At 34.6% G+C, this 26,558-nt stretch overlaps 1 protein-coding gene across 1 annotated transcript in view; it reads right to left on the reverse strand.

The window, feature by feature from the left end:
* The window catches only part of USH2A (usherin), a 775,604-nt gene that overhangs the window by 715,803 nt on the left and 33,243 nt on the right, over positions 1-26,558 (reverse strand). Inside the window, exon 4 of the mRNA XM_064383503.1 lies at positions 4,614-4,746. Coding sequence (XP_064239573.1) covers positions 4,614-4,746 — 133 coding nt within the window. The remainder of the gene's footprint in view (positions 1-4,613; positions 4,747-26,558) is intronic.

The following is a 26,558-nucleotide window of genomic DNA, read 5'->3' on the forward strand; positions in this document are numbered from 1 at the left end:
GACAATTTTACAGTTTCTTACAAAACTAAACTTATCTTACCATATGATCCAGTAATTGCGCTCTTTGGTATTTATAAGTTGAAAACTTATGTTCACACAAAATCCTACACACTGATGTTTATAGCAACTTTACTCATAATTGCCAAAACTTGGAAGCAAGCAAGATGTCCTTCAGTAGGTGAATGAACAAATCAACTATGCTGTATCTAACCATGGAATATTATTTAGTACTAAGAAGAAATGAACCACCAAGCCATGAAAAGACATGCAGAAATCTTACATGTATATTATTCAGGGAAAGAAGCCAATCTGAAAAGGATAAATTTTTATTCCAATTATATGATATTCTGTAAAAGGTGAAAATACAGAGACAGTGAAAATATCAGTGATTGCCAAAGTTTAGGATAGAGACAAGGATGAATATGAGGAACACAGATGATTTTTAGGGAGTGAAACTACTCTCTGTGGGATACTGGAGTAGCGGATACTCGTCATTGTACAACACCAAGAGTGAATTCTAGTGCAAACTATGGACTGTGGGTGATAATGATATGTCAATGTAAATTCATCAATTGTAACAAATATACCATATACTGCTCTGGTGAGGGATATTGTCAATGGAGGAGGCTGTGCATGTGTAGGAGCAGAGATCATACTGGAACTCTCTATACTTTCCACTCAAGTTTTCTGTGACTCTAAAATTGTTCTAAAAAATACAGTCTATTAAAAAGGAAAACCAATGAATATATATGAACAAATCTAAGAAATATGAGTGAGACCTCTATACAGAAAACTAAAAACATTGCTGGGAGAAATTAAGGAATATATTACATTTATGGGTTGGAAATTTGATATTGTTTAGATGCCCATTCTCCCAAATATGACTTAGTAATTTAAATCTCAGCAGAATTTTTTGTGAAAATTGAAAAACTGTTTCTAAAATTCATATGTAATAGCCAAGGCAATCTTAAAAAAAGTTGAAGAACTGCTAAGAAGCTCTGCTTATCAAACTAAATAATACAGTTAATACAGTAATTAAATATTTTGACCCAAGTCTAGACAGACAGACAGATCATTGGGGCAAAATAGAAAGTTCAGAAAGAAACTCATCTTCACATATACAGATAACTGATTCACATATACAGACAACTGATGACAAAGTTACCACTGCAGAATGGTAGAAACAATGATTTGTTTAAAGAGGCAAGGTTTTTTACGTTTATTATGCATTCAGGTGGGAAAAAAATGTTGACCTCTACCTTACATGATCTCCAAAAATCTATTCTAGATAGAACATAGACCAAAATTTGAAAAGTAAAATAACAAAGCTTCCTGAATAAAGTGTAGGAGAATATCTTCATGATATCAGGGTTTGCAAAAATAGTCTAAACAGAACACAAAAAGTATTAAAATTAAGAAGCTCTGCTTATCAACAAATATCATCAAGAGAATGTGACTATAAGCCCTAGCTCAGAAGACCATATTTGCTACCCTGTATTCATCAAAGAACTCATATTAAAAATATTGAAGATCTCCTATAAATTATTAAGAAAAATACAAACTGTCCAATTAAAAATTGGCAAAAGGCTTCACGAACAAGCATATTGACTTGGCAAATAAGCACATGAAAAGATCTCAGTATCACTAATGATCAGGAAATGCACTAACCGACTACCAGAATAGCAAAGAATGGTAATACCTGGCACTACTAAGAGTTGGTAAGGATGTGGAACACTTGGAATCCTCAAATACTGCTTCTTGGGACACCCACTTAGAAAACTATTCAGAAGTTATTTCCTAAAGCTGAAGATATACTAAGGCCTCATACACTATGAAAAAGTCTCATTGGCATAGTGCTAAGCAAAAAGAACACAAAGAGTACCTACTTCATGATTTTATTTGTATGATAGTTCAAGCAAAGTCAGTTTATGGTTATAGAGGTCTACATTGAAGCTATTCTGTTTTTACTTTTAGAGTGGATATTCATTAGGGGACTCTGAGATTCTGGAAATGTTCTACAACTTTTTCTAAATGAGAATTACACAGATGGATACAAATATTAAAAATTCATCAAGCTACACCTTTAATATTTATGCACTAACTTGCATACATGCTTTGTTTTGATTAAATCTTAAAATATTACTTTAAAATGTCTAGACCACAAAGTTCATAAGCCACCTAAAAACTGAAGAAAACATATGCAACATAATATTCTAAACATAAATGAGCTTTTATAAATAAGGAATTACAGAGTATAAATATGGACACATTGTATGAATAAAGAATTCACAAATAAAACGCAAATGATCAAGACATATGTGAAAAGCTACTCAAACTCATTATGGCCAAATAATTCTAAGACAGCATTCAACAATATTTTTCACTTAGAGGAATGGCAAGGGTTAAAAAAATGGATAATTTGTAAGGTTAGTTAGTGTTTAAGGAAACAAGTACTTGGCTATATATTTTAATGAGGTTATAAATTTTCACAACCTTTCTGGAGGTAGCCTATTGTTATGCATTAGAGCAATCTCTGTAATATGTATTAAAATATAAAATGACCATATGCTTCAACCAAGCCATTCAACTTCTATGGATTTATTTTAGGGAAATAATTATAATAACATTAATAATAGTATTATTTACTAATATAGTTTAGTAAATATTCTTTTTTCTCAATATATAGTATATACATTATCTTCTTAAACTATATGGTCAATTTTTAGCATGGGAAAATATAAACTACATAGTCCAGTTAATTGTAGGTTAATATTATTTCTCAGTTTTCATCTAGTACTATATAGTCCTACTTTAACAATGCTGTACATTAAAATCCAACCCCATGCCCAAGAGAGAGAAAATATAGTTTATATACAGGCATAGTGCTTAGCTCTTTATTCATTCATTTAACAAATGAAAATTGAGTATCTACTACATGCCAGGGGCTTGAAACACAGTAATATTTTATATGATATTGCTTCATTTGATCTTTACATTGGCCCTATGGGATATCAATATTATCATCATCATCATCATTTTAAAGTTGGGGTGACTACCCTTTAGCAACATTAAAATATCTTGCCAGAACATATAGCTAGTAAGTGAGGAAATGGGATATGAACTCAGGAAGGTTGACACCAATGTATAGGGTATTAAGGAACTGTGCAATCAGGTAACTGCTCAAATATGTATGTATGTATGTATATGTCTGTGTATGATAGATTGCTAGATATATATAAATAGAAATGTAGATATAGACACAGATATATATATATAGATATATAAAATGTTTTCTATATAAGATATTTTCTATACATAAAATATTGCTAATGCTAATTATATTAAAACATTAGAAAAAACCTAAATGTTCATTATAGGAGCTTGTTTAAGAAATATGGATCACACCTATATAATTGTGCACAAGACAGCCATTTTAAATGAGAATGTACATCTAAATGAGAAAGTATATTGACATGAAATGTTGTTTATAGCATTTGAAGGAGAAGTATATATTTTTAGAGGACTCGGAGAAAGCATATGTATTGTAATTTTATTTTTGGAAAAATATATTTATAACTATATCTCTAGCTAAAAATGTACTAAAAATCTGGAGGAGTATAAAAACGTTAAACTGTATCTATCTCTGAAGATAGAAATATGGAAAATACTTTCTATTTCACAGAGTTCCATATTGTTTAGAGTTTTTTTATAATAAGCATATCTTATACAATAATATAAAATAATGTTTTATTTTAAAATTTGTCATTTTAAAGGCAATTGTACTAGATATTTCAAGGTAATTGCTTATTTCAACTTCTGGTTTTATATAATATATAGTATATGATATTTCCTTAAATGATACGGCCCATTTTTAATGTGGGAAATGTAAATATTAGTCCAGTTAATTACATGTTAATACTATTTCTCAACTTCCATCTAATACTTTGTAGTCCTACTTTAAAAATGCTCCACATTAAAATGCAAACCCTTCTAAAAAGAGAGACAGAGAGGAAATATAGTTTATTACATATTGAAAAGACTTAAAAACTAATCAGAATAAAGAAATTTCAATTTGAAAGCTTCCCAAATGTAGTAAGTCAAATAGAAGACCCCAAAAGCTATATTATTCTCTTGGAATCTGTGACTGTGACCTTAATTTTTAGAAAGGGTCTTTACACGTGTGATTAAGTTAAGGATCTCAGGGTGAGATCCTCCTGGTTGTGAATGGGCCCTAAATTCTATGACAAGTGTCCTTATAATGGAGGTAAAGGGGAAAAGATTCAGAGGAGGCGGCAAAGGTCGGTTAGGAAGCTGCAAGTAAAGCAACGCTAAGGATTGCCAGCAGCCACCACAAAGAGAAACATGGAATGGATTCTCCCTCACAGCCTCCAGAAGGAACTCACACCGCTGAGCCCTTAATTTCTGACCTCCAGCTTCCAAACTGTGAAAAATTAAATTTTACTTTTATTAGTCTGCCACCCAGTTGGTGGTAATTTATTCAGCAGCCCTGAAGATGAATACACATAGATATTTAAAAATATTATTTGTTCGATGCATTTTTAAGAACAATGTAATTGGATGAAATAAATAACATTCTGAAGTCAGAATCTTACCAGTTAAACTCTGTCCTATTTGCACAGTACCAGACGCAAAATCTGTAATGGAACCACTTAGAGTTCTTGCATCAAAAGGTGTATGATCCTTCTCCAAGCCATTGATAAAGAAGCTGATTTTTTTCTGATGCACCTGTAAGAAATTACCACCATTAAAATAATTACATTATTTTAAGTGCATAAACTTTTATTTTATAATAACCACATTTCAGCAGTATTTCTTAAGTAACCTTCCTTCTCTACTTTGTTCAGTTGGTAGGACTGAAAACATTATTTTAATAGCTCAATGATATCTCCATGTGTTTATCTAGATATAAACCTACATAATGTCATTCTGTGCTATGATGATATCTCCCAGTTGTTCACAAGTATGCATAATAGTTTGTCCCATACATGCAACAGCTCTGATTGCCATGCTTCTGCAAGGTTTTTGAGGATATGTTGCTTCTTTAAATACAAATTAAATTTGTTATGGGTATATCTGAAATAAAGCAAAATGAGTACAATGGGGAGAAACAATTAAAACTAGATATACCAACAAATTATTACATGTGGATATAATTCAAGTTACTAGAATCAAGTATTTCTCAAATTTACTGTCATAGGTATTGGTATCAGTTGGTGATTTTCAGATATACTTTCCCAATGTAGGATAACAAAAATTTGCCAATCATATTCTAGACTAATCAATCAAGCAATTAGCCAAATAACTGCATATATTAGGGATTAGCAAATTTTTTTTCTGTAAATAGCCAGATAATTTTTTTTTCTCTGCAAGTCAAATGATTTGGTTCTGTGGGCCAAATGGTTGCTGCCCAACTCTGCTCAACTCTGATGCTGTAATGCAAAAGCATCCACAGACAACATGTAAACAAACAAATGAGCATGGCTGTGTCCAAATAAAACTTTATTTATAAAAACAGATGGCCAGCTGATTTGACCCACAGGTTGTAGTTTGATAACTCTTGGATTACATGATAAAAAGCTATGGAATTTTTGTTTATGTGACAGGAGCCCAGAATAGCCAATGCAAACTTTTATATAAAATACCCATAGATAATACCTGCACAAAACTTTTTTTTTTTTTTTTTTTTTTTTTTTTTTTTTTTTGAGACGGAGTTTCGCTCTTGATACCCAGGCTGGAGTGCAATGGCGCGATCTCGGCTCACCGCAACCTCCGCCTCCTGGGCTCAGGCAATTCTCCTGCCTCAGCCTCCTGAGTAGCTGGGATTACAGGCACGCGCCACCGTGCCCAGCTAATTTTTTGTATTAGTAGAGACGGGGTTTCACCATGTTGACCAGGATGGTCTCGATCTCTTGACCTCGTGATCCACCCGCCTCGGCCTCCCAAAGTGCTGGGATTACAGGCTTGAGCCACCGCGCCCGGCCTAAACTTTTAATTGCATGTACTTCTAAATAATCAGCTGCTCTGATATCAACTTTATCTCTGCAAATAGTCCTTTTGTTCAAGTGTTTTTAGCTTAAATGCAAAAAGAATCATTGGTACTCTAATTAGTGAAGGAGCTGAAATGGCAAATAAAAAGCTTGGAAAGGTGAGGGGTTGAGAGAGGGGAGGAGAGAGCGAGATTTAAGGTCATGGAATGGAAAGGTTGGATGCTAATATTTTAATTAAAACGACATCAAACCGTTCAACATGTTATTCTACTATGGACTTTGAGTGATAATGATGTATCAATGTAGGTCTGACAATTGTAACAAATATACCACCACTCTGGTGCAGGGCTTTAGTAGACGGGGAGGCTGTGGGTATGTGGGGGTATAGCATGTTTGGGAGATCTCTGTACTTCCCGCTCAATTTTTCTGTGAGCATGAAACTGGTTATACTTTTAATGCTTTTATGTTAAAAAAGACTTGTAATAATTGATGAAGATAAAATTTATTCTCAAACATTTTAAAATCATTGTGAACTTGTCTTAAAAATCTTTTTCAATGTCCCCCCCAAAAAACAAAACAAAACAAAATGAAAAACCAGGAAGTTATTATTATAACTACCTGGTAATACTGATTTTTCAAAAAGTTACCCAATATGCGTTTTCTCCATTCTGACCAACCTGCCTTCATTTAAACCATGTTGTTTCTTTCATCCATTGATCTAGTGTTGCATTTGGTTTAATTTTAAAACAAAGCTTTAATATACCTAAAATCATATGCCAAGTCCTCACGGGACTGGATATATTCTGCTTTGCTGGATAGTAGGGCTGCATTTCTTTTTGCATCCCATTTTTTACAGCCTGTTACTGTCATTTGGTGTTTGACTGTTATCATTATAAAAGATACAGGCTTTTCTACTTTGTTATTTGTAGCATTATCTCATGTTTTACAACATCTTTGCACAACATGCAGGCACATGAAATATAACTAGTGAAAAGTTCTCGGTGGTATTAATGCATAAAAAAGAATGTGGTTCCATCTCTACTGTCTTTACCCAGCCAAAAGCTGATGAACAGCCAATTTTCCTTTATCACATTAGCACAGCCATGAGGGAAACACATTTGTTCTAGTCAGCTACACTAAAGATACTATTACCAATCTAACATATACATGTTTTATATCAGCAGTATTCTCAGAGCATGAGAGAGCCAACAATATATTAACACTAGCATGACAGTTTATTTAAGAAAAGAAAATTGTCTCTGTAGAGGGACAGAAGTTAGAAATGTATGGCTAAAGCTCAGTGTCACTGGTCTAATAAAGGTAATAATTCTTAGGCTTTCTTTATAGCAGGTAACACTCCTGTGACAGTTCTGTCATATCATTCAAATAAAAATGTTGTCTTTTACAAGTTTAAGTGCACCTTTATTTTGAGTCAGATAGAAAGAATGTTTTTGATTTTCTGTATTCACTGTATTATATCTGTTGTCAAGAGTTCAGGACCTTGTTTTTTATCAACTCATCACATATTTGCTTAGTAGAATTCAGTGTCACTTGCAGTGAATTTCAGAAGGATATTTTCACTTTGTAGGTACTTAAAGAATGATTAATGATGATCCCAAGCCACTCCTTTCCATTTCCCCCTCCCTTACCAACCACCTTTCCATACATAAGATTAAATCTTCTTTGGTTTTCTGTACCATGTTTTATGTTCCAAGATTCTCTAAACTATTTTACAATTCTGATCTGGGGCCCCATCACCCTGAAGCTGTAAAGACTGAGGTGGATTTTTGCAATAGCTCATTCTGATGATCCCCTTGCCAGTTATTTAAGGGAATACATACAATGAAATTTCTGATTTGTGAAAAGAAAGCCTTCTGCTAAAATAAACTTCGCACCTATCTCATTCTCTAGCCCTGTGAGGATTAGAGGAGCTTGTGTATGTTTATTGGTGTGTCTTGAATGAATGAATGGATAAAACCAGTAGCAGTTGTAGAAAAGTCTTTAAACTCCCTCAGAAGAGATGTGAAAACACTTTGGAAAGAAGATATAAAGAAGGTCATGCTCAAATCCTCATTCTCTTCAAATTTAATACGTTATTTTAACCACTTTTTGGTCACATTTGTGTCCTTGTGATAGATTGTACTCATCCCTTTGAGTACAAAAGTATACTAGATTTTTTTTTAAGTAGAATTCTTGACATTATCCTCCCATTCTCATACTTGATTAGTGAAAAGTATAATTCAAAAGTCCAGAAAGTTACATAATACCTCAGTAGCCACCAAGGCGAAAATAGAATCAGGTCCACCTAGACTAATTTTCCACAATCACTGGTTCCACTGAAATGCCAGATCTTTGCTGCCATTCTACTCCTGCTGACCAGCAAAACTGAAAGAAACTGCTGACTCAGTCTGGAAAACAGACAAGAGTACATGTGCTGAATTTCTTACTGGACAAATGGTATTCCCATTGCCTACGTCCTTCTCATTTATATTGTATTCATAAAGCATCAATTCGGTACCCACAGTGGCCCTATGAACTACACCAACAAGAGTAAGTCATGATCCTTTCTCTAAAACAGCTCATATGTATAACAACAGAATAAATTTTAATATACTAGATTGTGTTTGAATCACTATAAATGATGATGTTTGTTTCTAACTTAAATACTGAATCTTAATGCAGTTAAGAGGTGTTATTTTTTCCAAGGAGTTGCTTTGAGAAATTATGTCTTAATTTGTTAATATGTGTGGTGTACAACGTATTTTTGGATCTTCTCTGTGTGACTTGCTTTCCCAGAACCAACTTAGAAGCTTCCCAAGAAGAGTAGTTTTATTAATTTGGAGGGCCTCATATGAAGCAAAACCATTTTATGCATTCAGAATAACACTTTTCTAATAGATTAACATGAAGTGATTTGAGAACGTATCTTAAATTTAAATTTACCCTCAAAAGATCATGATGGATGATACAAATACAAGGAACATCATTTTGAATGCTAAGAAATTCAAACAAAAAAGAAAACCACTGTGATATGAATCAGAAAGAGAAAACTTTATGGAGGAGAAAAGTCTTAGACTTTCTGAAATAGAAATTGCCCTGAAATAGAAATTTCTATTTCTAAGTGAAAGAATGATTTGCATAAAAAGATTCCACTATTCCATCCATAATTTTTAAGCTAAAGTAAGGCAATGTATCCTGAAAACTATATAAGTTATTTTAAAATATCACATGTATGTTGTATTCCCCTACCTAAGAACACGTGGAATCCCCACACATCCCATCCAATTGCTTATCATCCTAAACCTAAGGCCTTCTGAGTTTTTTCCTCTCTCACTTCACCCAGTTGTATTTCTAACCTTCATCAACAGTCAACCTCCAATCCAACAGGGAAAATCTCCCTCATTGTCTGATGATCACACACTATTTAATCTAATGATTTGTTCAAGCTATTTCCATATAGGCATTTATCTAAATATTTAGTGTTTTTCAAAACACGCATCTCAAGTCCTCTATTCTTCAACAATCATTTGCCACCTACCTTTGCATTACCAAAGTAGTTAACAAATAATAAAAAGCTAGTATGGGCCAGGCGCAGTGGCTTAGGCCTGTAATCCCAGCACTTTGGGAGGCCGAGGCGGGCGGATAACGAAGTCAGGAGTTTGAGACCAGCCTGGCCAACATAGTGAAACCCCCACTTCTACTAAAAAAAATCATCTGGGCAAGGTGGCACACACCTGTATTCACAGCTACTTGGGAGGCTGAAGTGGTAGAATCACTTGAACCCAGGAGTTGGAGGTTGCAGTGAGCCGAGACCATGTCATTGCACTCCAGAGCCTGGGTGACAGAGTAAGGATCCATCTCAAAAAAAAAAAAAAGCTAGTATGTCAAACATTGCTCTAAAATATTTATGCATATTCATTCTTTTTAACCTTTACAGCAACCTAAGGCAGGTTTCCTTTAACTCTATTTTAAAGACAATTTAAAATGAGAACAAAGAATTATAACCAAAAATTTGGCCAGGTGTGGTAGCTCACACCTGTAATCCCAGCGCTATGAGAGGCTGAGGTGGGCAGATCACTTGAGGTCCAAAATTCGAGACCAGCCTAGTCAACATGGTGAAACTCCATCTCTACTAAAAATACAAAAACATTAGCCAGGCATGGTGGTTCTTTCCTGTAATTACAGCTACTCAGGAGGCTGAGACAGGAAAATTGCTTGAACCCAGGAGGTGGAGGTTGCAGTGAGCCGAGACTGTGCCACTGCACTCCATCCTTGGTGACAGAGTGAGACTGTATCAAAAAATATATAAAATATATTCAAGGTGCTACAGAAGAGTGACTAGTGGTTTCAGAGCCAGTGTAAACCGCTAATTATAGCCAGTTAGGGTTTTGAACAGTCATTTAGTTTGTCAGATCCAACCATTTAGCATCTCTTCTGTACCTCTACCCAGTGATGATTCAGGATTGGTGTCAACATCTCCCACGATAGGAAAGGTAACATCCCCTGTGTGCTACAACCACCTACTACCTGCCCCGCACTGTGCTGCGTTTTTTTCCCTATGTCATCCCACTGCCTTCCCAGATCGCTGCTTCACAATGGTGTTGTCCCCATATTACAAAGGAGGACACTCAGCCTAAACTGTTCTAGTATTCCGCCTCTGCAGATTTTGGGAACACCTTTCTTTTTGAACAGCTTTTACTATTATATGTAATTATTATAAATGATTGAATTCAAATGTGTCTCCTTATAACTTCAGTTCATAAGTTCCAGCTCTACTGAGACCACACCAAACAAACTTAATCCCTTTTCCACGTGAGAGCTTACATAAACGTAAAGAAGGATGTCATTCCTCTCCTAAGTCTTCTTCAGGATAAATGTGTTTGGTGTCTGTGATGTTCTAAATATGACATAGTTTTTAGTGTCTCTCTTCTTAAAATGTGGCTCCAGAAATACTACAATCTCTAGATGTGGTCTAACCTGTCAAACTGGTACAGGATTGTCACCTTAATACAATTTAAAATTGCAGGCTAGATTTTGGGCAATGGCATCATGCAGCTAAAACTGATCAATTAAGTTGAGCTATTAACTAAAACACTGATTTTTTTCTATTTATATCACTGCTAAATCACATCTACTCCATTCTATACATAACAGTTGGCTTTGTGGACCCAAGGGCAGGCATTTATATTTATCTATGTTATATTTCAACTTGTTAGATTCAGCCCATTGCTCTGAGCTGTCAAAATCTTTTTTGGATGCTATGTCTGTCATGCAGTGCATTTACCATCCCGCTAAGATTTATGTCATTTGCAAATCTGATGAGCATGCTTTACATGCTGGACAGAAGCTTAATAAATACTAACTGATGGATTGACTAATTCATACCCCCACAATAAAACCACCAGCATAGACTATGTGATGTTACAACTCTAAGCAATAAAGAAAAGGCTTCATTTTCTAATATAAAATGTGTCATACTGTTATTCTTCACATATTTTTCAGACTGGCCTTGTTTACTGACATGAATCTTTATATAATTATAAATACTCCAGTTTATTAAATATTCTCCATTGAGTGATGTTTATATAAACAATATGAATACGGACTTAAGGTAATTATTCAGGGATAGTTGCTTTGGCAGAAATTAACCAGGTGGGTGGCCTACAAGTATTTGTAGTGTTTGGAATGTGTATGTGTGCCTGCTACTAGTTTGATTGACTGAATAACTGCTTGAATTTTATGTTTTGACTATGCTAAAGATGCTATGGAAAAATGAATTCATACACAGGTATGCCCCTCAAAGACTTTTTCTTGGTTTTGTTTCTGTTTTGCATTTTCCATAAGCTCCTGATGTTTTATTTCAACACCTTTTCCTCTGTCCATTTCTCCCCTTTCCCACACATTCACACACCTCCAATGAACATACACACTCACTTTCATTTTTTCCTCTCTGATTAACTCAGAGAAGACATGCCAGGCCCTTGAAGTGATCTACAGAAAATGCCTAAGTGTATTACATTTGCACCCTGGGTATGATTCTCTGGATTTGCTGTTCTCCTCGATCTCTATTAAAGCTCTTCATTTACTGCAACCTCCACCAAGCAAGCCGCCGTTTAATTGATCTCTAAACATGTAACACAGGAACGCAAGTAGATTTTTTTTTTGTCCTGTCTTGACTGGATGTGAAATTCTCATGGTCTCTTCTTCCTACATAATTAAATTACTCTCTTCTTTCTACTGCAAAAACAGCTATTAATTTACATGTATACATGATGGGAAATCTGCCAACGGTCTGATTTATTGAGTTCCTAAGGAATAGGGAGAGTTCCAGCCCGTTACTTGAGATACTGCTTAAAGATGTGTCATGCACAATTCTACATTTAAGAAAGCTTTTGGCGCATACTTGATCACAATATTACATACCCTTAATTATGTCAATATATCATTGTGCCTTTTTCTATTTTACCCATGGAGAACAGATGATTTCCAAAAGATTATCAGGTTAGCTATAAAATACCTTATAAACTTTTTCAGTATGTTATATCCCAACGATCTAGAAGTTATTTATTATAACTACAATGTCTTTTGTCTCCCAGGTTTATAAAGAAAACTGCTCATCATACTCTTACAAAAATCCAATCACTTGTTTGAAAGTGGTCCTTCTGTTTGAATATTGAAGAAGCACATTGTGATATGCTAAATATGATGCTACACGAATATAAGGGGTATATAAAACACAAACCTTTTCTTCAAGAAATTTGTAATCTGTAATAGAAATGGGGATATAAAAATACAACAAAAGGAGATGAATACAATAAAGATGAATAAAGTGCTTAGGAACAAAGATGGGAATAAGAAATTATCTTGGAAATCTCCTCCACCAATTATTTCCCTGTTACTTATCTTCTGTCTATTGAGGTGCTCAACTGAGTTGTTTGTACTTCCTCTGTCCATTTTCTCTTTTCCCATTCTATCTGTAATGCAGCTCAATTAGTAGTTTGTTATTACTTTAAAAAAACAACTGTCTCAAAGTTAGGAAAGTCACAAGAACAGTAAAAATAATATTTTCTCACCCATTTGAGATTAAATTTTTGACCTAATGACCCATTCTCCCTGAATACTGCAGTTTGTATTAACTACAAAAGACATTCTCTTACATAGCCATGATGTAAATATCAGAATTATTGATACATTACTACCATTTTATCTTTAAAATCCATCCAAGTTTTATCAATTGCCCAAAAATGTCTTTTATAGTAAAAAAATAAACTCCAGCCCAGAATCACGTTGCCTTTAGTTGTCATGACTCTAAGGTTTCTTTTGATCTGATAGAGTTCCTCAATCCTTCCTTGGCTTTTCTGATCTTAATACTGTTAAAGAGGACAGCCCTGTTATTTTGTAGATTGCCTCTCAATTTGGTCTAATGTTTCCTTGTGATTACATTCAGGTGATACAGTGATCATATTACATCTTATCATGTCTTACATCATTTCTATTTGTTCCATTATTAATGATGTTAACTTTAATCATTTGCTTTAATATATCCACCAGGCATCTACACTGTAAAAATACAATTTTCCCCTTTGCAATTAGTAAACATTTTGTAAGCAGATACTTCAAGACTGTATAAATATCCTGTTGCTTATTAAAAATTCAATGTATGCATATGCTTATTTTTGCTTGTATAGACTCATGAGTCTCTATTTTATTCAGTGGGATATAACTTATTACTCTCAATATGTATGTCAATGCTCAAGTTGTTCCAGGTTTGGACAATATAGACCCCATACAGCTGTATTCTTCTAACAATTCTTTGAGCATCTTACTTTATGACACAAGATGTTCTAGATTCATTTTGTACTTCCCCATCGCAGCCCTGAAATCAGCCATTTCTCCAAGGAATCCTGGTTCCTCTAAGAGATGAATGATATTTAGAAACTAAGATTCAGTGCTAAGTTGATTCATGCTCTTTCAGTGTTATTTCTCCCAGGCCCTTTCTCCCCTTCTCAATGGATAGGTATAGGGAATATGGATATATAGGGAATATGAATCTAGAGAGATACTGCTAGATACATTAGATTAGATAGATACACACATTTACTTCTGTATTATTTCTATAAACCACTGACCATTGAACAACATGGGGGTTAGGGCGCCTACCACCTGTGCAGTAAAGTCACCAGCTGCATTAGCCCCTAACAAGAGAGTCCTATTTTTGGAGCTTTGAAACCAGGCATTAACTTCTCTTTCCTAGCTATGAAAGTCCTAGATGCAGACTTCTTCCAATAGAAGGCTTTTTCATCCACATTGAAAATATGTTTAGTGTAGCCACCTTCATCAATGATGTTATCTAGATCTTCTGGATAACTTGCAACTTCTACATCAGCACTTGCTGTTTCAACCTTGCACTTTTATGTTATAGAAACCACTCCCTTCCTTAAACTTTGTGAACCAATCTCTGCTAGCTGCCAACTTTTCTTCTGTAGCTTCCTCTCTTCTCTCAGCCTTCATCTAATGGAAGAATTAGGGCCTTGTATTGTAGCTGGTCTGATCTTCTATCCAGACCACTCAAACTTTCTCCACATCAGCAATAAAGCCATTTCAGGTTTTTTTTTAATCATTTTTGCATTCATTCGAGTAGCACTTTTAATTTTCCTTCAAGAACTTTTCCTTTGCATTCAACTTGGCTGTTTGGAACAAGAGGATCAGCTTTCAGCATGTCAACTTTCTACATGCCTTCCTCACTAAGCTGAATCATGTCTAGCTTTTGATTTCAAGTGAGAGAAATGTTACTCTTCCTTTCACTTGAATATGGAGAGGTCACTGTAGGGTTATTACTTGGTCTAATTTAATTTCAATACTGTTGTGTCTCAGGGAACAGGGAGGCCCAAGGAGAGGGAGAGAGACAGAAGAACAGTCTGTCGGTGGAAAAGTCATAACACACACAACATTTATTGATTAACTTTGCCATTTTATATTGATGTGGTTCATGGCACCCCCAAAATTATAATAATAACATCAAAAATTACTGATCACAGATCACCATCACAGCTGTAATAGTTGGAAAAAAGGTAAAAATTTCGTGTGAATTACCAAAATGTGATGCAGACACAAAATGAGCACATGCTATTGGAAAAATAGCACTGATATGTGATATCTTTGCCTGAAGCAAGGTTGCCATAAACCTTCAATTTGTAAAAAAATAAAAATAAAACAAAAAAACACCTTGTCTGTAAAGCACAATTGAACAAGCTTGTAATTGGCAACTACTGGACACTCATTTAATCTTTACCAAATAAATGAAGCTTCACTAAACCAACTCTTGAAAAGTTAATATGATTTAGCAAAGTATGAGAAAAGTAGAGGATAGGGAATAAGTTGTAGGGAAAAAAAAACAAGAAGCAATAACATGTAAAGATGATTAAGTTACTCCAAGCCTTCTATTGATCCTGATAAATCTCTCTTATTTCAAATATTCTTTTCATAAATGAATATTTTAATGTGTTGAATTTAAAATCACTATTTTCACTTTTCCTCAAAACTTATATATATATATTTTAATTTCTTTAAATCATAGTAATAAAGTTGCATATCATTAGATCAGATTATGCCTGAAGGAAAATAATGAAAATAGTGGACATTGGATTTCTGTTTATACTTCCATGGAGTAAGCCAAGGTCTTCCAAGAGATGTGAACACATTGCTTGACCCCAAGTCAGAAGGGCCATCAATCAGGCCCTCAATATGTAGACAGATACATAGAAAATCAAATATTTGTACAGTTCAAAAACTAAACTTTATGCTAGCACTCAATGGATGTCATAAAGATCCTAAACCGTAATTTGTAAAACTTGTAGAAATACTCCTGCCGCATAAACAAAACAAAGGTGAATGCTCACTTACACTGTGCATGAGTTATATCTGCTAAAATCTTCAACAAGGGAAGAACATCCCATTATGTAATAAATGAATAATGTATTTTTATATTCTTAAAAGAAAGGCATGCTTTTCTATAAGTACCTATCTTTCAGCCATTTTGTGTCCTCTTAGATTTTTTCAGCTCCAGTAGACACTACTGAGCAAAACTTATTAAAAATATGTCTCAAAAACTAAAGAGCCATTTTCAACAAAAGAAAAAATCTGAATTTCTTTAACCTCCTTCAGAGAACTGTATTATGATGATAATTTGAATTGCTTCTTTTTAAAAGAATCTAGAATTGAGACAAATGCCTTTATAGTGGCCATTGTTTAAAGGTGGTCGTTTCTGATCTAAAGCTCAAGAGATAGTAATTGTCTAAGCAGTTTTGCACAATTAGTAATGGAGAAGTACACATATTTAATTTGTTTGCACAAAAAACGACAGTGGAAAACAGTCATTATTTTAAGGTAAGACTATATTATCCCTAAACACAAAAGTAGGTATTTATGGGTCAAATGCAGAATATTCAGCAAATGGTTTTTTTCCCTTTACCAACCTCACAATCACAAAAATAGAATAAGATTGTGGCATCAATTTATACAAAATAAGTCCAATAGTTTTTATTACCATCTGAAGAACTTCATGTCAATTAGATTACCAGATTTGAGTAGTACTCTTGAAAATAATATTCATTTTGTCTTCTTATCACTTATATTTATTCAGTCCAATTGTAACATATTTCTTCCCAAACCATGTTACCCCAGGTATGCAGCAGCTGAGGAAGGAAGGAAGGAAGGAAGAAAAGAAAGGGAGAGAGAAGGGAGGGAGGGAGGGAGGGAGGGAGGAAGGAAGAAATGAAAGAAGTGAGGGAAGAAGGAAGAAAAGGGAGAGAGAAGGGAGGGAGGAAGAGAAGGAGGGAGGGAGGAGAAAAAGAAAGACAGAGAGAAAGGAGAGAAGAAGGGGGGAGACGGGGGGGGGAGAGAGGGAAGGAGGGAGGGAAGTCTGAAATTTGGTGGGGCTGTGAGCTTCAGATAGTTCTCTCTTTGCAAAGCCTGGCTTAGCTTGCTGAGGTGGATATGCCTCAGATATGCCTATCTGAGGTGGATAAGCCTCAGAAGGTGAAGTCCAAAGAAAAAAATTTCTTGGTGGGAGAAACATTTGCATGCTGATTTTACTCTTTAAAAAGAAAAATAATGAGCTTAAACTATTTTCAGTGTATCTTTAGAAATAAATCAAGAACAAAGGTAGAAATTAAATGGTGAAATACTTAAAAGATAAAGGAGAGAATGACTAAAGTTATAACATCTAATATTTTTTAAAAGTATAATATTCATTGACACATAACACTGTTCAGGATCTTTCAATGGTACTTTATATCTCCTAAGACTTATAGCAATGGATATTTGTAAATTAGTATCGCTTCCCTTCTATGTAAATATGATCAAGGTAGTTTACCTCTACCTTCTACAAATTCACCTTTGAATGACTATGAGTTTTCAAATTAAGTTGAGATCACAGGACTTCTGATGTTTTCTTGGAACAAGATGTGGGGATGAAGAGATACAGGGTAGCTGAGTCTTTACTACCAGATCACAGTTTATATACTGACACCACAGAGAGCCCCCAAATACCCACACAGGCCTTAACAATCACTCAAAAACCTTGTTATATTGTACTATTTTAATTCTTTGGGTATTGCTTTTCTCTCAATATATTCCTTATTTATTTGGATTTTTTTCTTCCCCCACTCACCCCTCAACACACACACATGTTGTATGCATGCAAACAGTAACATCAGCTTTAATCAATTCACTGCATTAGTCTCAACATCTATTAATAGAACAAAGTCCTTTTGACTAGAAGATGCATTTCTTTTGGCAACTTTAACAGAATTTTTTATATATGTTTTTAATATATTTTTTCCTCCATCTCTTCTGTTTTCATCTTCTGAAACTTTTTGTAGGTAGGCATTGGATCTGTCTGCAGATGGGTTTCTATTCACCCTAGATTGGATTTGATAATCGTGGGACAAAAGCAGGTATGCAATTCAACTCATTTTTCTTTGCCATGGGGACTCAACTACATCCTAGTCTCGTCCACCTGCCTTCTGTGGCCTTAAAGCCCATGCTCTGCACTCCAAATTGAGGTCAAATGTTTCCACTCGCTGATGCTTGGTGATGGGAAAGAGGATGAGAAGCCGACCCAGACTGCCACTCCAAATGCTGTTTGCAATTCATGTCCCTGGCAGTCACACCCACACATCCCCTGCCCACGGAGGCTGTCAGCTCTATGTGTGCAGCACCAACTCAGTGCTATCTTCTGCTACATTTCTCTACTGTGTGTACTTTGGGCTGTGGTTTCCTTTGCCAATCTAATTTCATCTGCATTCTTCTTCCAAGGATTCCTTTACAAACTTTTCATCATAATTGTGTTCTTTTCTGTACTTCACAGTAATAGCATTTTTGATCAGCTCCTAATGTCTAATCAAGTTAAAACTGTAAATCTCTTTCTCCAGCAAAAATATAGCAGAAACCCAATAAACAAATTGCAAGAAATAAACCTAAGTACTGCTTAAGTGCCTTATTCATGATGCACTTGAGACCTCAAAATTTCGCTGTACCATTAGACTTTTACACTACCAGGAATCAGTGTCTAAGTCATTTATACCATCAGACCCACTGGATGACAGCAAGTTGTCAACAGATTTCCCAAGGATTTCTCTGAGGGATAAGAGACTTACAACAGGGAGAAAGTGTCATTCCATCTGAATCCAACCATTACACCAATTGACCTGAAAGCTAAAAAGGTTCTATTTCTCTAAGGAAAAGAAAACAATTGAAAAGCTTGAGTAACCAATCAAACAAATTACATTTGCGTCCTCCCCAGAGGCTATACCACTTAGGCTCTAAGCAGAGTTTAGTGGGAATATATATTTTAATGGACAAGCTTATCAAAGGATACTACAAAGGAACAGAAAACAAAATGAATAAGACAAATATAATTAAACCAAAGAGTCATATGTGTGTAAAATCCCAAACTTACTTAAGTAACAGTTTATATGAACTTGAATTCTAGCACTATCATTTAAAACTATATATTTATTGACTTAAGGAAAGAAGTGATACGGAATCTAGTTTTATTTCACCTTTTCATTAATGATCTACTGGTAGTAGTCTTTTAATGAAAACACAGTGGATGACACTAAATTGTATGTACTTCAAAAGACATTAGAAACAACATAAAGGAAGATGAAAGACATTGGATATTGGGAAGAACTAAGAACGAGATTCACTGTAGTTAAATGGAAGGTCATTCAGAACACACATTCTAAATAATATCTCTTTCCAAGTAGCTTAAAATATTCATGAGTATAACTATCACTACTGCCTATTTGTTTGGAAGCAACACTGTTCCAGGCACCAGAATAGAAAGCCAGAATTATAAAAAATTAAAGATATCAGAAATGCCAAATACAGAAGAAACAAAAAGTTCTTGAGCATTTGAAAGGAGGCCAGTGTTTGTGTGTTTTTCACTTGATATGAAAAGTTAAGAAAATGTGTATCATTTTAAAGGAAATTCCAGTTATCTTCCAGGCTGTAATAGAGTTCAGGGAAGGCTAAGAGTGAATATATCTGTGAAGAGAAAAATATATCTACTTCAGTGTGAGACAAAATACGGGAGAAAAACAGAACCACTAATTTAGCCACAGTTTTTGTAAAACTCATTAGAGTCCTGAGATTTATGACTGTAAAGTAATTACTAATCATGGAAAAGACAATACTTTTCAGGATAAAGAGATGATTTACTATAGAATTTAGTAAAGTTGTAAATGTCCATCCATCATTTAGAAAATATCTTTAGCTTTTCATTCTATCACATATCACTTTTTCTCAGTATCTGTTACCAAACTCAGTATTTCTATTTGTTTATAGATTTACTTATATTAAGCATACACTATGTGAGAGATATTTTGGTATGTTCTGAGTACATATGAATGAATAAAGTATTTGCTCTCAGTACATTCAAAAATATACCTAATGCAAAACCTACTTAATATCTAATAAAATATAACTACGTAACAAATGTCATACAGCCAATAAGAAAATAAGTGCTATAGGAGCAGAGAGGAGAAGAGGAAAGAGGAAATTAGTGTGTTTTCACAAAGGAAGTTGTATTTCTGCTGGTCATTGAGATATGTATACAAAGAAATGGGGATGAAGAGGGAGAGGGAAAAATGTTCAAGGCAGAAGAAACTGAACAAAGGCAACCAGGAAGAGCTTACATGAAGACCACAAAGTACATGATTTTGGGAGGAAAAAAATAAGGTTAAAGCTCAAAGTACATAGAAGGACAATGAAGCTATAGAGGTACAGTCTAACGAATTTTGAAGGGTCTTGAACATCTTGCTAAGGGAAGGAAATGTCATTCTCTGGAATGTGAGCAATGGTGAGCATAGTGTTTATTTAAGGAGAGGAAGGTAAAATCACATTTGCATTTTAGAAATAAATTTTCACTATGAAGTTTTTTTACAAAGACAAAGTGATCTACAATACTAGGGGCAAAAGTGGAAAAGGAACAATCAGAAATGTATTGCAATTTACAAAGCAAAATGTGGAAAAGGAACAATCAGAAATGTATTGCAATTTACAAAGCAAAATGTAACAAAGTCTCCTCTTTCTAGATATCACTTGCAAGCCATGCTATCAAGAAGTTTGTTCAAAAATTTAAAGTCACCTTTACTGTTCCTCTAATCTCCAACGTCGTAATGAAATTCAGTGTTCTCATTAATTTACCTCATCAATTTCTTTTCCTTCTTTAGTTTTCTCCTACCATATATTTGATCAACTAATATCTTCTATCTGTATAGTCTTCTTCAAGGGATTGTTTCCAGGATCCAGGCATAAACCAACATCTAATCATACTCAAGTCCCACAGTCGGCCTTGTGGAACCTGAAGATACAAAAATCTGGCCCTGTGCGTAGTCAGATTTTACATCCTGCAAATACTGTATTTCCAATTTGCGTTTAGTTGAAAAAATACATATATAATCAGACCAGGGCAGTTCAATTCCTTGTAGTTCATGGGTCAACTGTATTCTTACAAGAGCTTCTAAACAAATTGTCCTATCAACTTTGTTCTAATACTGGATGACGCCATCACTCATTCATTTTTTTTTGGAGACGGAGTTTCGTTCTTGTTACCCAGGCTGTATCATTTTTTTTTTTTAATTAAGAATGGATCACATTCAAACATGATGCCAAGCCCGGAAGGGAACAACATTAAATAGGATAAAACTCTTGACCTAAAAGTTCCAGAGTTTAGTGATGGACACAAATAAAACACATTGAGTAAACTGTGATAATTTCATAGAAAGGCTGAGTGCACATCTATTCAGATTCTGAGATAAGAAAAGCCTTCTTGAATATATTGATGCCAAGTGAGTAAAACGAAAAGGTAGGATTAAGCGGAATAAATAGTAGGCGAGAGTATTCTTGGTAAAGAACAGGTGCAGTTGTACCAATGTAAAAAAGATGGATACAATTAGAGACTAGACAGCTCAGTGTTACTAGAATGCAGGGTCCGAGAGGAGACCTCACAGAACATGAGGTCATGCAGTTGTCAGAGCTAAGTCACTAAGGGTCTCCATTCCAACCAAAAAGATCTTAAAACAGAACAATTATACTTAAATTCGAATTTTGAAAGCTCACTGACAGCACTGTGGCAATATAAATTTAGAAATTGACAAGTTTTATAATTATGCATATAAAAATAGTACTAGGAGTCATGATTGTGAGTAAGGATTCTCAGGGAAAGTGTGTGCCATGAAAAGTGCATAGTTTAACACTATGAACCATGAAAAGACCCAAATAAAGAGTCTGAGCAGAAGAAGAAAAGCCTTTGGAAAAGGGGTTTGGGGTAATTGTAATAAGTTGATGAATGAATGGACATAAGAGTATATACAACTTTTTATGTATCTTGGAAATAAAAGGAATAAAACTATATTGGTCACTACATTTCACAGGATGAAAGCCTGAAGAAAATAAATAATGAAAATAAACTCAAAGATGTAATAGAAACCAACATTAAGTAATTAAAAACATGACCTGAATATTCAGCTAAGAAAAGCTTACCATATTCTCAAGAAAACAAAGATTAATTAACACTAAGATATAGGCTGGTAGTCCTGGGATTTTAAGGATAAAGAAAGAAACCTATAAGAATCTCACTCACACACACAAAAAAACGGGTCACTCACAGTGAAAAATAATTCTCAAGCTTGTCTCAGATTTCTCTTCAGAAACATGAGACAATGTATTAAAAGCTCACAAACGAAAGAGTATAAGAAAAAAATCCCATCATCATCCAGTCATTGTTCGTGGGTACAGGCATAAGAAAGATAGGCTCAACTATGCAAGGATTCAGAAGGTACATCACTGGCTATGTTTCTTTTCAGAAAATAGAAATACTCTCACCAAATAGAAGGCTCAATTCAAATTGAGAAATTAGAGATGTTCTAAGAGGATACTCAATGAGTATTGAATCCTTTTAGATATCATATAAATTTTAAAATAAGTTATAAAGTGCTATTGTAATGCTTGAAATAAAAATACCATTTTACTATAATGATTTTGCCATAATATGCTGGGATAAGAAGTTCTGCTCATTTCAACAAAAACTGGAATGTGAGAAGAGAAAGAATTGTAAAAGCAAAGGTATAACTCCCTTACTTTTCTGTAGGAGTTAACATAGGATTTTATGTCTGAAATTAATTATCTTCACATGTAATTCTTTTCACATATAATTTTTTTTTGAGACATGTGGCGGCTCCTTTGCCTAGGCTGGAGTGCAGCAGCACGATCACAGCTCACTGCAGCCTTGACCTCCTCGGCTTAAGTGATCCTCTCATCTTAGCCTTCTGAGTAGCTGGGACTATAGGCATCCACCAACATGCCTGGCTCTCCCTCCCTCCCTCCCTCCCTCTCCTTTTTCTTTTTTTGTCTTGCTATGCTGTCTAACCTGGCCTTGAAATCTTGGACTCAAGAGATCCTCCTGCCTAGGCCTTCCAAAGTGCTGGGACTATTAGCGTAAGCCACTGCATCCAGCCTATATATAAATGTTTAAATTGTCACTTTTAAATGTATGATTTTTACATACAAATTTTATTATTTAATATTTTAAAAAATTATGTTTTACATATAAACTTTTAAATCAGCACCATATAAACAAAATTTAGTACGTTTAAAATTATGAGGGAAATAATTTCTAAATATATCAAGATTTCTTAGTTATTAATAAAAATGTAGACATCTTCATTTAAAAAAATAAAGATAACAATGCACAGGTATTACCCAGAAGTAAAAAATATGTGTGGCCAGCTAATAAGCCTTTGTAAGGTAAGATAAGCACAAGGTAGGGGAAGAAATGCTAAATGAAATAAGAATATACCAAAAAATATATATATACCAATAATATTTTGTTCATTAGAAAAAATGAGAAAAGATAATTTCTTGTCTTAACAAAACTTTGAGGAATAGGCACTCTGATTCTCTTTTGGTAGGAGTCTGCATTAGTCAAACATTTTCTGAAGACAGTATGGCAATGTATACCCCCCAAAATTGTGCACACCCTTTGAATCAGCCGCACCCCTGAAATGTACCCTAAGGCTGCACTAAGGGTCTAGCTCTAGTTGGAAATCACTAATTTTTAGTGGCCTCAATCCACACATCTGTTTTTTTTTTTTTTTTTTTTTTTCCAGTAATATTCTGTACACAGGAATTAAGAAGGCAGGCAGGTGAGTGATTTGAGAATATGTGTCTGGTGGCAACAGAATGGAAAAAAAATGAAATAAAAGAAAATGGTTAAAAGACGATTAAAGCTATTTTCCTTATGGCCTGGGCAGGAAGTGAAGGAAGTGAACCTACAAGGGACCCAACAGAGTCAAAGACAATACAAGCACCTAAGGGCTTAACTTCATTCTATAGCCAAAAGTTATCAAGAGGGGAAAAAGTGAAGACTCATGGTCATTAACCAAAAGTTAATAATGGTGCAGAGAGACACTATGAGTCAGAGGTGAAATTTTTCATAGTATCTGGCAGGCAGGTGGCAGGGGTAACCAAGGAGTCAGCAGTTGCAAACATTGAGACAGGTGTAGAAGAACGGTATACAACTACTTAACGTGAGCTTTAAAGGAAACTTCTCCTTCCAATATGAGGTAAAAACAAAGGAAAAAGAAGAATGCAATCTCTACATCTCTACTTGCTCCCCGCAGTGAAGTGCATTAGGAGTGGATGAATGAGTATCCTTCACGAGGGAGGGCCAGGAAAGGGGTTCCTACAGGGAAAGAATCAGTGTTTATGTAAGGCAAGGACTTTGAAAAACTGTTGACAAAGAGTTTGAAAGTCTAAAGAATGTGACATGTTTACAAATTACTGTAGAATAAAAATGTTGCCCCAATGTGGAAGATCAAAGTAAAGAAATGAAAGAGAAATAATGGTATGAGAATATGGGAGAAGACACATAACCGAAGGGACACAGATATAGCATGCCAATAAAAGGTGACAGAATTATTAGAGCCTGCAAGATTAACTGTCCACAATCCATCTAGAATTCTGGAGTGAAGGTCATTCTGAGCTGGCACGGATAGAACCAAACCACCTCTAGTTTTAAAAATAAATAAAAGGTTTTAATAAGATCCCTTCTTTGCTCAAAACTTTCATTTGGTTCCCTTTGATTATTGAACTGTATTCTCAGCTTTATTCAGGTTTCTATCATCTGACACTAAAATTCCTTCAGGATTTCATCTTATTATGCTCTTGCATAAAACCTACTCAAGGCACACTTGACCAGTCACCGTTTGCCAATCATGACAAGAAAATCTCACCCTTCTGCCTTTCTGTATCCTAGTACCAAACCTGGAATTCTTCTCTCCCCATCTCTGCCTCTTGAAACCTCACATTCCAGGTTAAATTATTTATAATCCATGAAGCACCATTATAATCAGAAAAAATCACAACTTTGAGCAGGTCCTGTTTATTATTCCAAAAATGTAACAATCATTGGTGTTTATGTCTTTTCTCTTTCACTAAATTCCTTTGGACCAAGATTCTAGTTAACTGATTTTGTCACTTCTAAAACCTGTTCACAGTACAGTGTCATATACAAAGTGTTCAACTATGAAAATAAAGTATAAAAGCAATTATGAATAATACAAGACAATAGAAGTCATTAAAAAGAATAGTAGTTTCTGACTTGTTTATACTATTTTCAGCTTTCTGTGAAGAGCTCAAACACCAACTCCACCATTTAGCTTCTCAAACTCTGAGAACATTATCACAGAACAACTTGAAAATTCTTTCACATCATGAAGGTGATTTTAAGAAAGATAGCAAGAATTACTTTAAGAACATGGTTTAATTACTTTGTATGAAGGAGAAAACAATATAAGGTAAAAAGAGTTCAGAATGTGTAAACTTTATATGTTTTTGAAGTAATAGGATATAATTTGGAAAATAGAAAAATGAAAAAATATGCTGAACACCAGAAATGCTTACGAAACTTACAACTTGATAGAGAAATTGGTTACAAGGAAACTAATTAAAGACTTCTCACTTGCAATACCTAAATTTGTTTTTTCCTAAGCTACAAAGTGATGGACCTCAAGAACAATGACATTTTGGCAAATAAAAAAAATCAATTTAACAATTTAGTTTCCATTTTCCATTTTCACAATTTACTGTGATATAGCTGATCTGATAAAAAAAGAAACAAGTCTTCAATAGAGATCAGGTTTTTCTGTGTGAAATATTTCATGAAAGTTAAACTATCCAAGACCAATATTGTCACATTTAGATAATTTTCTTCAGAAACTGAACACTTTGTAATTATAAGCCATGAAAATTTGGGAGATAGACTTTGCTTTAATATAGACTCTGCTTTAATATAGTACATTGTCTCCAATTGGGCCAAAGTGCTTTACAAATTAATGAGGTATATATCGGCGGTGTAGTGATTTCAGTAGGCAAACACAGAATCTATTAAGTACTCAATAATACCCTTTATAGATCCTCAAACGTTAAAATCTATTTTATAGCAACACTTCCCAAATGTGTCACAGGGTTTTTAATGCCTTGTGCCACCAGAGACAGAAATGAAGACCCTTATTTTAACATTTAACCTGAAAGGACATCTCCATCTGCCCTTCCCCCATTATTACACTGTCTGAATTAGGTATGAGGCAAAATTCTGGTGTGGGAATTCTACTCAACTATCTAGTTGAATAGCGTCAGGCTCTCCTGACCCTCTAACCCTCTCTTTTGTCCAAACCTCCTGAGAATCAAGCATGTGTCACACAATAACTATCTTCCCCTTGAATAGCATTACTGGAGAGGAGAAAAAAGTCCTTGCCCAGGACTTGACTACATTCTGCCATGAGCAAGTTACTTGGCTATTTAAAGTTAATAGCAACAGACTTCCATACATTTAACTTCATTGAGTTTAAGTATAACCATTATTTTGTCAAAGAATGGAATGTTCATGTAAGACAAGAGTATCTGTCCAAAATGCGTCTTCAGATTGAGAAGGAAATAGAACAAGTACACGTCAAGGAATAATACCTTTTCTGCGATTGTTTT

This window comes from Aotus nancymaae, unplaced genomic scaffold (assembly GCF_030222135.1).
Source record: "Aotus nancymaae isolate 86718 unplaced genomic scaffold, 86718_ANA_hifiasm-v0.15.2.pri h1tg000032l_0, whole genome shotgun sequence".
Taxonomy (NCBI): Eukaryota; Metazoa; Chordata; class Mammalia; order Primates; family Aotidae; genus Aotus; species Aotus nancymaae.